The following is an 11,941-nucleotide window of genomic DNA, read 5'->3' as shown; positions in this document are numbered from 1 at the left end:
GGTGGCCACGGGCCTCCCTGAGGTGAGGCCGGGCCTTGGCCCTCTGGGGCCTGTCAGAGCCCTGGGCACCGCCGAGCGTGGCCTCGAAGCCCTGACGCGTTGGGGGGCCACAAGGTGGGTTTGGTGGGGTCGCTCACGGCTGCACCGCAGCTGCTGGGTAGGGTGAAGCTCCATCCTCGACATTAATGTGGCAGCAAAAGTAAAAATTCAGTGATGAAGCAAAGGCAAAGCTGTTCAATGGAAGGGCTGGTTGCGAGGGTGGCATACCTTGACTAGGAAGATTCAGGAAAAACTTTTGAACTCTCAAAGCAAGCTTCTTTCAAGCAGTGTTATCAGGGAAGGTGATTCTGGGGAGTCTTGTCAGCTGCTTCATGAAGCAACGTGGAATTTTACCTTTCTCTTCCAGGCTCAGGGACACAAGGAACAGCGTATGGGCCTGCCTTGAGGGGAAGCAGTGGGTGGCAGCTGTTTTACTGACAACACTTTGTCCCTGATCCTGCAAATACACAGGTGCCTCTTTTAAATGTGCTGTTTTTAAATAAAGCCAAAAATAGACATTTGCTGAGGAAAAATATATATTATTTGTACTAAATAGTTTGACTCTAGTAAAGGCCAGAGGCAGTAATGTTGACTGATGCTCAGTCTGTTGGTTTCTTTATCAACTCAAAAATCACAGGCTGGGTACAGTTGCTGTTTTACCTACCAAAAAACCCTTGTGTGATTGGCTTTCATATCTATCTAAGATGCTATTTTTCATCTCCCTCCTGGTCCCTCCTCTCTCCTTTGATTTTGCTGTTTGGATTAAAACAGTTTTCTGGATAGTCAGAAGTCATTTTATTGCTTAACACTATACGGATGCGTCAGATGCAGGCTAGAAACAGAAACAGGATTTTTGTCATAAGCTTTACATTTGGAAGAAAATGGACCTCAAGTGCTTTTGGGCATTTGCTTTTCCCACAGGTTTTTTTACAAAGTTTTTTTTTTTCCAAAGAAACTGTGAAATGGTAGAAAATGTAAATTGAAACAGTATGTTTGACATATTATTGTATGCTAGTGAAACGCAAGTTATACTTTGGTGTCTTCAGTTGAATTCAAGGCCCTTGTCCAGAGTCTCTAGAAAGAATTTTCCTGAAATCTAAACAAAGAGGAATTGACATTGTTGTCTGAGAGCTGACTTCTTGCTGTTGTTGTAGCAGTCTGTGGAAGACACACATTTATGCATCCCTGAGATCATTGGTATGATACTAGAGGTTCCCAGAACACTCACAGCAAGTCTATAGGTAACAATATATTTGGATATTGAGAAGGTGAATGAACTAAGTTAATAAAAGGAGAAGGTATTTTAATAGGAAAGAATTTTAAAGTGTATTTTCAGAAAAGTAAACCAAGCCTGTTTACAATGGATGCTGGAGTATGAAGAACAGATATCAAAGCATGGAAACATCATAAAGGAACATACCCACAAAGTAGTGTGTTTTACTGTAGCTCTTACATGTGATTTTAGCTGAGAAGGGAACAAGATACTCATTGGTACAAAATAATGAAGTGTGAGTGTAGAAGATAGATGATTAAATCACCTTTAGAAATCCGTGATGAGTTTGGTTACCTTTTCAAAGCAAGCATCTTTCTATTTTAGAGAATATAGGAAAATCAAGATACTGTGTTAAATTTCACTTTATATTTGGCTTTTGTGATGATAAGTTGCAACATAGTCACAAATCGGAAGCTGCACATTTTGGGAAAAAATAGTATCAGTAGAACTTACATTGTTTTAAGTGAACATGTCCTTAAGAATGACAGTGTCTTCCTGGAGAGAAATGGCTTGAGTATTTAATGTTGAAGTGTTCTTATTTCTCTTTATGTTCCCTTTTTCATTAGTTATTCTGTTGATTATTTTTTTTGCCATAAACATCTGTAACATTGATTACTCCATTCTTGAGCTACGAAATGATAGAGTTGTCTGACATGGTCAAACTGCCCCTATCGGAGTGGGGTCAGACCCCTGGGACGAGGTGATGTGGTGGTTGGTTTGGAAGAATGATGTGCTGGGCAAGGCTTTGTACCGGCCACTGAAAAGGCATCCTCTTTTGAATGGATTGTGCTGTAGGTTCACTGTAACAATTTTGCCACTGTAAAGGAAATATAACCTTTTTACTGTTACAGTGTGGCCACAGCCTGGTATAGGGACCTGCCATTCTTCTGATTATCTGTCTGGACTCCTGACTCCTTTGTAGTCGTTGCTTCCCGGGATAGATTGCTACATATTTACCCATCTTGGAAGTATGGCCCTGTCCCAAAACAATGACTTTGTGCTAGTTTACCAAGTGGTCTGCACCATTCTGCCTCTGTCTGTCATCAACACTATCTAACGGTTCCTTTGTCTGCATCATCAGACAGCTTGATCAGTGGTGGTTTATGTCTCTCCTAACTCATTTCCTAAGTCTGAATAATAGAAAACAAGATAGGCAGAGAGTTAATTGCTGTGGGATGGTACTAGAAGTATGTGCACAATGACTGATCTTTGCAGTTGCATTTTGAAACCTATCTAGCGACATTTTAGAAATTTTAAATGTGTTGTATTGATTTTGTGTGATTTTAATTAATCATTTTGTCCCTCGATGCTTCTTTAATGGTTTACAAAAGAATTACACCTCTGTTAACACACAGAGGTCTCATTAAAAAGGTATTAGCTTGACGTAGGACATTTTGGTTTTCATAAAACTGTGTTGATTGTTATTAATTGTATTATCCATCTTTATTCGTCAATTCCCATATAAGCCATTTTTTCAACTGCCTGGTGTTGATCTCAGTCTGAAAGATGGGTGTTTACTTCCCTAATTGTCCTTTTTGAAAAATCACAGTGACTTCTGCTTGCAAATGATCCGATTCTGTTGACAGAAATACCTTCAATAGCTGCTGTTCAGTACGCTTTGGATTCCTGTTAGAAGAGGCTATTTTCATCAACATTGTGGGATGGATATTATAAGAATATTTTGTTCTGCGTACTCTCAGTGTTAACAGTTTTACAATTTGTTTTATGATGATCTAGCAGCCTTGGTAGGTTTTTCTTTTTTGGTTTTGATGTACACCAAAAGATCTTTTTGAGAGTCCTTAACTTTTCTGACCAGAAAACTAATCTTGTGAAATTTTACCTCCTCCTCATTTTAATACAATTCCTTGTTTATATTCAGTGCTATCCAACTCCCTTATCGTGATGTTATTTTACATATTTGTTTTTATTATTATTCTCATTACTTCTGTTTCTCTGAAAACCAAATTAGATTTTAATGTTCTCTTTATTGACTTTTTGGGCCTCTAGTGAAATGTTTTTATTCAGTCCTTAATTCTCAATCGTATCTTTCTGTTTAAATTAATACTTTTTGTTGTTTTCCATCAAATCAAATAAGCATTTTTAAAACACCAGCTGCATATATATGTGATTTGTATGCTACTGTGTTTGCATACAAACCATGAGCATTTGCACCTGAGCAACCGTTAGTTTTTATTTTTGCGTTCACTTCCCCTTTATCCTTCCAGAGGAGGTATAAAGTAAAAATTTCTATTGCGGTGAAGTGCTTTATAAGGTAAGGTTGGTTTCTACAGAATTTGAAGGATTGAAGGGTATTTTGTCATGTAAGTAGTGATTTAAAATTCATGTCTGGAATGTGCTAGGTTTCATACCGGCTATGAAATGCTTTACCATATGCACAAGGGACTAGCAGGGGGAGGTGTAGTCTTTAAATGAAATGTGAGCGTGGTGCTCTGATGGGATATCAGGTAATGGGAGTGGGTAGTGTCAGGTAGGCATTGATACTGGTTATTGCTAAGATTGCTCGTTAGAGTCTGGTTATGATTTTCCTAGCTATCATTTCCTTACTTATATAGACTTGAGTTAATTTGTCATTTCCTATATTTCCACGTCTGGTTTTGTTATCCTTTTCGGGCACAGGAGCACTGGCAAAGACCAGGACAAGAGGGTTGGTACCTGACTTGGAATTCCTGTTCTGCACTTAGATCTGTTCTCTCCTGCCAGGACAGGAGCTGCTGTCCTCCGTGTTAATATATTTGTACTTCCACAAACACAGAGACCCCGCACTGTACAGATCGTGTCTTTGTAGAGTCGAGTCAGTGATAAAGGTATTGGTTAATTCAGGGACCTGGGGAGAACAGGCTCTAGTGAAGAGGTCTCTAAAAGTATGGAGGATAATACGGTTTTTCAGAAGTTACACCATTGACATGTAGGTTCTTCTCCATCGGGAACCTGTTGGAAGATTTATTTACAGGATTTGGTCTGGAAGAATCCCTAGGGACCGCCTTCTGGTGTGGTTTCCAGAACAAACACTACAGACATTCTTTCCTTTTGCAGTATTTGGACTGGCTTGATTGAAAGTTTTGCTACCAACCTTCAGATCTTCAGGCTGCAACTTTTTAAAAAAAAAAAAAGAGAGGGGAGAGGGTACTAAAAGTTTCGGTGCCAGCGCAACAGTATGCATCCCATCATCCTGTCTGCTGTCAACACTCTGTAATTAGCAGCCTAGGTTCATACAGGCCATGGCAGTTAACTAATTTCTGAAGAGAGAGGCGCTATCAGTCACTTTGATCCCATTCTTTGACTTTCCCTTACGTTCTGGCCAGCCTTACGGGACTGTCCAGACCACTCCTATGTTGATCTTGCTGGTAGAGGAAGTGGGAGAAGGCGCTCCTGCCAAGAAAGGTGCCGCCCTTCCTGCAGCAACCCACTCTGCCGGGCACACGCAGACGGCCTCACTCCATGTTTCCCCTCTAGTGGAGACGGGTGCTGCAGGCTCAGAGCCATGTCTTCCTGCACCCAGTTAGGAATGTGGCCTCACTGGTGGAGATGAGGGGAGAGGATCTGTCTGCAGAATGGGGTGGGTTGTACTTTCACCACAAGGAAATGGTATATATGGAAAAAAAGTTCAGGTGACTTTTTGCCTCACTTTCTAGTGTTAAATAATCCCACTTCCTGTAGTATTTCTTGCAAAACGTAGGAATACGGCCCCAAGGTAGCACGACACTTTCCTTTTTTGAAGCTATAGGGTCAGGCTTTCTTTAAAGATGAGTAATTGAGGAGGGATATATACTGAGGCACCGCTGCAGGGTGGAGAGGGGAGAAGGTATCTACTGGGTATGAGTCGTTGAGGCCTACCTGGCATTGCTCTGCGCTTTCTAGCCATAATGGTGATGTATTCTTGGAGACTGAAATGGCAGGAGAATTGTTCCTGGGACAAAGACAGTTTTAAGCAGCAAGTGGGCAGGAGTGGACATTGTATATTTGAGAGCTCAGAAGAGATAGTGCCAAGTGGTTGGACTGCTGCTAGAAATACATACGCTTTAAGTAGTTAAAAGAGAAGCTGCTCTGAAAGGTAGGAGGGTAGCAGATGTTTCACCTGTTGTTTTGTGGTTTGTTTGGTTTTTTTTTAAGAAGGATTCCGTGGTTGAACCAAGTAATTACAAGGCAGTAAGTCTTTTATATGTACCTATTAAACTGGTTGAAATGATCATCAGGTTATTTGTGGATGTCTGTCATTATATATTTTTAACCTGATAGCATCTTATCAACATGGTAGCGTAGTTTCTCCAGTAGGCTGTCTCTCGGTAGTCTAATGGAGTCTTTTGAATTTGTCAACAAATCAGCAAATTAAGAATGGATTAATGTAGCTTGCTCAGAAATCAGAAGGGGGAAAGAGAGAAAGAGTTATCGTGCATGGTAAACAATCTGAGAGAGGAAATTGGCTGAGAGGTAGCAAAGAGCATCCAAGGGTTTGTTCTGAATCCACCTCGGTGTGTGCCTGGGCAGTGACACAGCTTTTTCAGCACAGTCGATATCAGAGGTGGTTCCAGCCGGCTCCGAGCTGCAGGTGACACAGTAGATGTGAACTTCAGTGTGGAGGAGTGTGAAGTAGAGCATCGAGGTGGAAAAAGAGATAAATCATATGGAACATCTTAACGATAGCAGATACTGAAAGAGCCCTGGGCATCTCTGTTCAGGTAAAACCTTTGCTTGACAGGCAGGTGCTTTCAAAACAAAGCAGAGGAGATGTTAGGGTCTGCGAGGCCTCGATGAGGAAGGAATGTGAACAATGTAAAGCTTCATCAGTATCAGCACTCTGCTGTCTGCAGTACTGGTCAACGTGTCTTAGAAGAAGCAACGGACAGTGAAGGAGGTTCAGGGAGTGCTGATGGAGATGGTGAGGGGCCAGGAAAGATTCTCCTAGGAAAAAAGTCCAGGACTTATTTTAGACTGCAGATACTGGAGGATGTGATACATATAATTTAATAAAATACTGAGTGATCTAAAGAGAGTGTATTTGTCTCAACAGAAGACAGTCAGTGAATTACCAAGAAAGCAAACAGAAGAGTAAAAGGGATGCTTTCTGCTGGATTTTTTCAGTTAAACTAGGGAACTCAATTCAGTAGATGCCTGTGAGCCTAAAAATGGCAGGATCAAAAAGGTGAGAGTATTGCATGGCTGGAGGGTTATGATAGTAACAGTGATGGATAGAAGAATTAACTGTTGTGGTTCTGGTTTCAAGAAAGTTACTATGAAACAAAATTAGTCCTAAGTGGAAAAAGCAAGGACTGACTATTTGTAGGACCAGAAGATAACTCAGGTTGGAAGTGACCTCAGGAGGTCTCTAGTCCAATGTCCTGCTCAAAGCAGGGTCAGCTATGGGGTCAGACCAGGTTCCTCGGGGCTTTATCCAGTCTGACTGGCCTGCTCTGCCTTCTGAAGGGTTCTGAGCTTTTCCTGCAGCAGCCTGTGGTGCTGCTCGCTGCTGGGGACACGCTGCTGAGCTGAACAGCCCCTGAGCAATGCATCTAACTCACCTACATATTTCAAGTACGCAGGTCAATGGAAATGGCAGAACTTAGCACCATTAGAGCACGTGCTATTGCTGTTTCTCTCCCCCTGCAACTTGGACCTTGAGCAAAAAGAGCAGTCAGTACAAAATACACTAAATCTAACCTTTTCCTTCCATTTTCCAGGTTCCGTCTTTCATTCTTGTTGTTCCTGCTTTGTACCATTTTGCTGATCCGCACTTGAAGGGCACAGCTGTGCTATAGATTTGGCATCCAAGTGGATAGGTGAGTGCTGCTGTTTATTTTATTTGACCAGCTTTGTGATTTGTTGAGTCCTAAAATTTTCTAAATCGAATTGAATGCTATACTGAAAGAAATTATTTTCAAAGCCATTACTTTTGGAGCTCTACAAACTGTTGCCAAAACTGGCTGTTAGGTACACCAATAGCAGCAGCATCAGAAATACTGAGATGTTGAACAGAGCAGGAGCCTGTAAATACAAGGCTGGAAAGGGAGGAGTAAGACAGATAAATTCTTAGTTACTTTTGCATCGTTTCTATGTCTGACTTGGTCTACCTGGGGCACTGAGCACTGATTGCAAAAGCAAAAGTGCTGATCTGTTGCGAAGTTTAATATCAGGAACTCGCCATAAATAATATGACAGTACAAATGTGTCTGTGAGAGGTATTTAAAGCCACGGAGGATGTGAGATTCTGTTTTTCTCCACATGCTGTCTCCTACTTAGAAGAAAATGGTCAATTTACAGTGATAACTGCACCAAGATTCTGTCCAGGAAAATTAAATTTATGAACTGGCTACATAAAACTTCAGTTTCTCTCTAACAGGAAATGACTCCGAGATTCACAGCAAAATCCTCTGCTGGTTTGGGAGCCTGAGTTTAAAATAAATAAATCCATTAACATCTGTAATTGCTTATAGGAAAGGCTGACCCATGAAAGTGTGTAACCAGCATTCCTTAGCCTCGCATGTCTGCAGCCAAGCCATTTGAGAAAACAATCTCGCATGTGTTTTTCCTGCTTTTTGAATCTTTCTGTGCCCAGAGCTTTACTGGAGAAACTGAACCACAGCTGCTGCCATTCCAAGTGAAACACTCTGGTTTAGGCTTGAAAGAAATAGGTTTGGGGAGCAATATAAAACCTCTGGTAAAATAGCCAGAACCATAGTGAACTCAGGACTAGGAAGAAGAGGACAATCAAAATGTCTAAGAATAGACATCTAGTTTTAATGTTGCCTGGGGCTTGATGGCATTTCCATCTGGACGTTGTACCTAGTGCTGTTCCAAGTAATCTCTAGCTAGTACTGCTCTTCTTACTGTAGCTGAAAAGATTAAGAAACTCATTTAAAAATACCGTTTGTTTAGTCTGTTTACCTTGTGTATTTGACTGCAGTTTGGGAAACATGGTCAGTGCCGTGGTTTATTGAGTCCTCGGAGGAAGAGTTCAGTATTGGCAGGAGAGCTAATGCTGAATGTGAGCAGCCATGGCGTAAGAAGAGAGAAAGGGTGAACATGTTGGAGAGAGTTGTTCTCACACGTGTCCCAGAAACCCTTCTGAAATGCCAGAAACTGCCTTTATTTACTTCTCAAAATGAGGTCGGGCTCTCCTCTTTAAAGCTGCTGTGTCGCAAAGCAGAATTTTACACTGTAGAATAGCTGCTTGATCTGAAGGATGGGGTTTTTTTCCTCCCCTGCTGCATTCTCTGGTCTTGTGTTATATAAATGTAAGTATGAATACATTTTAAAAGATTTGAGGGCAGTCTCAAATCCTGAGCTCCAGGACAAAAGCCTACCCAGTATCAGATATCTGTTTTGAACGCTTTCCTCTTCTTTCCTAACGTGGCTTGTGCTTGTCTGTAATACAATTACAGTGATAGTGTTTTGGGTCAATACGTGCTTTTTCTCATCTTACTATTTTATACAAATTCTCTCCTCCTTCAAAGTCCTAGCCCAGCTCTGTCCCACAGTGCATCTGCACATACCATCCTACATAATCACCTCTATTTTATTTTATTTTTTAGGGCTTTAAGTGTCTTTCTGAAGTCCTATAGCATATCCCGAAGATCCTATGCATGCTCTGTATGAACCGAGGTGCTTAACTTATGGTCTAGAGACCTCTAAAGAACCAACTTGTCGATGCGTTAGGTGTAAAAGCAAGCGAGGTCCTTGGAGAGAGAATGTGCTCTATGAAATGGCTGTGAATTAAGTGTGGAAGAATGAACTGTCTGAACAGCGGAGAGGTGCCCACTGTGTTGACCTCGTTGAAGTCTGGCGAATGGAGATCTTTGAGGTGGTGGAAGGGACTCGGTGAAAATTGCAGGTCATGGAGGATGCAAACCTGAACTGACTCTGCTGTCTTCACCTGCCCTCGTGTCCTCACAGTGTCGTTAGGCCACAGTGTTACTGGAACCTGCAGGCCAATGGATGAACAGGACAGTGATTTTAAAGAGTTGTGGGCAAATCTTTTGGGTAGAGCAAAGAAAAAAGCTGGGGATGCTGAGGCAGCAAAGAGAGCTCAGAACAGGTCAAAGACCACTGCAGCAAAAAGCAAATTAAGAAGAGGCAAAGCTGCTGCAAAGAGCCAAACCCATCATCACTTACCAGCAGCGAAGGCAACAAACTTGTCTCAAGATTGGGGTCCAAAGGAACAAACGTTGGTGCACAAAGAAGATGGTGGCGCTGTGGCCTGTAGTAGTGGTGAGACGGCACAAGGGGATGGAAAGAGAACCCCTTTCCCTGCCAGCCAGCTGGGCACAGTGGCTGGTGAGTGTAGCCAGAGGACCCTGACAGGTGAGTGAACCAAAATCTTTCAAACAGAACACAGGCAAGGACTGAAAGCACTCTGTAGTTCAGCGGGGCTCTTCAGAAGTCCAGCTGGAGGGGATGCATAGCAGCACTGGTTGAAGCAGGCTTGCATCTTGTGTTTCCATCTATCCTTAGCTACTTAGGCTTATCCAGGGGTTTAACCTAGGAGTGCGGTCTGTGCTACAGGCAGAAGATGTCCTTCAGTAAGGTGAAGCCTTGGTACAAAGTGATGTGTTAGGGAGTCATTATTCACTGTTTTTTGCAAAATCGGAACTGAGAAAAACACCCTCAAATAATCTAGAAGCAAGCTAAGAATATATTGAGGTGCTTTTTCACCCGGTGCATCGTTGTGTTGTGAAATATATTGCCACTGGATGTTGTTGAGGCCAGAAATATAAACAAGTTAAGAAAGCTGTTGGATTAATTCATAAAGGATTAGTCCTTCAATGGTTATTAAACGTGATGGCCAGAATGCAGTCACCAGTGCAGGAAGTCCTTAAACTGATAAATAAGGTCAGCCAATAGAAGGATTATTTTGTTCCTGTCCTGTCCTGATTGCCCTTTCTTAAGTAGGTGCTGTTGACTGTACTCAGAGACAAGATAATGGTCTGGTGAGATATTTGGTCCCATCTTACATGCTGCCCATAACCACGGTGTACCTCAAGCAGAGCAGTGGTCTGGCATCGCCTCTGCCTGCTGCTTGTTACCACCTCTCTTTGGGAACTCACGGGCCCTTCAGCTCAGAGCCTGAAAGTTCGTGTCACAGAGAGGGTTTGGAGATCAGAGTGAAGAACAGCAGGAACCACAGGACATTCTGTGGTGGGAATGCTGGGGAAAGTGGGGCGGTAGGGCTGCCTTGCTTGTTGTTCCTGCTAGTGACCTTGAGGTGAGACCTTCCTTAATATTCCTTCCTCTAAAAGGGATATAGAGATACCTAAACTCCACTGCAGCACAGAAGCCTGATACTGTTACTGTGGTGATCAACTATAAAGTCATGTAATAACTAAACACATTGTTCGCTTCTTCCTCTAAGAATGGCTGTTGCAAAACTGAGTCTGGCTTAGGCTGCTGTAGGGGAAGGCTTCCCAGCAGCTCTCTGGGCAGCTCAGCTATGTGCTTAAAACTGACTGGTAAAGCTCTGGTGTTTTCTCCCCCTCTAGTAAATACTCTGAGTGGCTGTTCCCAGGCTACATTATCCTTCCACCCTGCTACGCAGCCAGGGACCTGCTCTTCACCCACCTCAAAGATACCGCCGCTCGCAGGGTCGAAGATGCGGGTAGCAGAGCTGGTAGTGGAGAGGATGCAGCAGTTCAAGAGAGTAGCACCTGAACAGCTGAAGCACAGCGCAGACAATAGCTTGCCAAAGTCTGTAGCCAGCAGGGATTTCTCTGACGAAAGCCAGGAGCAGAACCCACCAGAGAATGGTACGTTTCTCCTGTTAGCTCTTGTACGTGAAGAAAAGAGTGCTGTGGGCTGGTGAGAATGGTTGCATGAGAAGCAGTCCGGATTCCTGGGCTTTGTTCCCAGCTAGCCTAGTGGCTCAGTGTGCAGCACTGAATAAATCACTCTGGATCGCTTAGAAAACTTGCTTTCTCTATTGTTAAAGGACTATCCATACTGTTCTCCCAGCTTTTCTCTGAGGCTGAATTAACCTTATGCTCGATTCTGGAGGGATAATTGTCTTCTTGGAAACAGGTTGAAATTCCAACAGGATCAGTGAACTTTGTCACCCTTCCCTCGGGACAGTGTTTGGCAGCTGTTAGGTAAATGTGACTCTTAGGTAGGCCCTGTCTTTGGTAGATCTCCAAGCACTCTTCCAAAGTAATGTGTTCTATGCAGATGAATTAAATTGACAGCAATTTTTTTCTGGTTTGGTTCTTCCTAAGTCAAGGCCCTGTTGGTTCTGTGTGGACATGAAAATCTGCTGTGTTTAATATGTGGTGTAAAAGATCCCATGTTCTCCCCAGGAACTTTAGCCAAAACTTACCCTTCATTTGGCTCAGTGTGTGATGTACTGTGAACAAATTGCCACCTCCTGCTCCTCGGCTAGTGCAGGCCTGTGGCATTTATAGTGCAGTTTGTACATTCCCTTGTGAGAGATCAAAGATGAAGATGCAAGAGAAAGATTGCAGTTTCTTTTTACATGTCTAGTTTAATAAACTAATAGTGACAAGCATAACAGCTTCTTTCATACAGGATTCTTAGTTTTCTATCTTAGATCATCTCTCCCTTCTTTGCCAGATACCCACCATCTTCCATCCATGGAGCATGACGGCGCTCTGGCTTTGGCTCTTCAGC

At 42.7% G+C, this 11,941-nt stretch overlaps 1 protein-coding gene across 1 annotated transcript in view; it reads left to right on the top strand.

Annotated features, from left to right (window-relative positions):
* The first annotated feature begins 9,258 nt into the window (after nucleotides 1–9,258).
* The window catches only part of SLX4 (SLX4 structure-specific endonuclease subunit), a 21,851-nt gene continuing 19,168 nt past the window's right edge, over nucleotides 9,259–11,941 (top strand). Inside the window, exons 1-3 of the mRNA XM_009881940.1 lie at nucleotides 9,259–9,628; nucleotides 10,804–11,067; nucleotides 11,885–11,941. The exon at nucleotides 11,885–11,941 is cut by the window's right edge and continues 163 nt beyond it. Of these exons, the coding sequence (XP_009880242.1) occupies nucleotides 9,259–9,628; nucleotides 10,804–11,067; nucleotides 11,885–11,941 (691 nt within the window). The remainder of the gene's footprint in view (nucleotides 9,629–10,803; nucleotides 11,068–11,884) is intronic.

This window comes from Charadrius vociferus, unplaced genomic scaffold (assembly GCF_000708025.1).
Source record: "Charadrius vociferus isolate BGI_N301 unplaced genomic scaffold, ASM70802v2 scaffold593, whole genome shotgun sequence".
Taxonomy (NCBI): domain Eukaryota; kingdom Metazoa; phylum Chordata; class Aves; order Charadriiformes; family Charadriidae; genus Charadrius; species Charadrius vociferus.
This window is presented reverse-complemented; position numbering and strand designations above follow the sequence as displayed.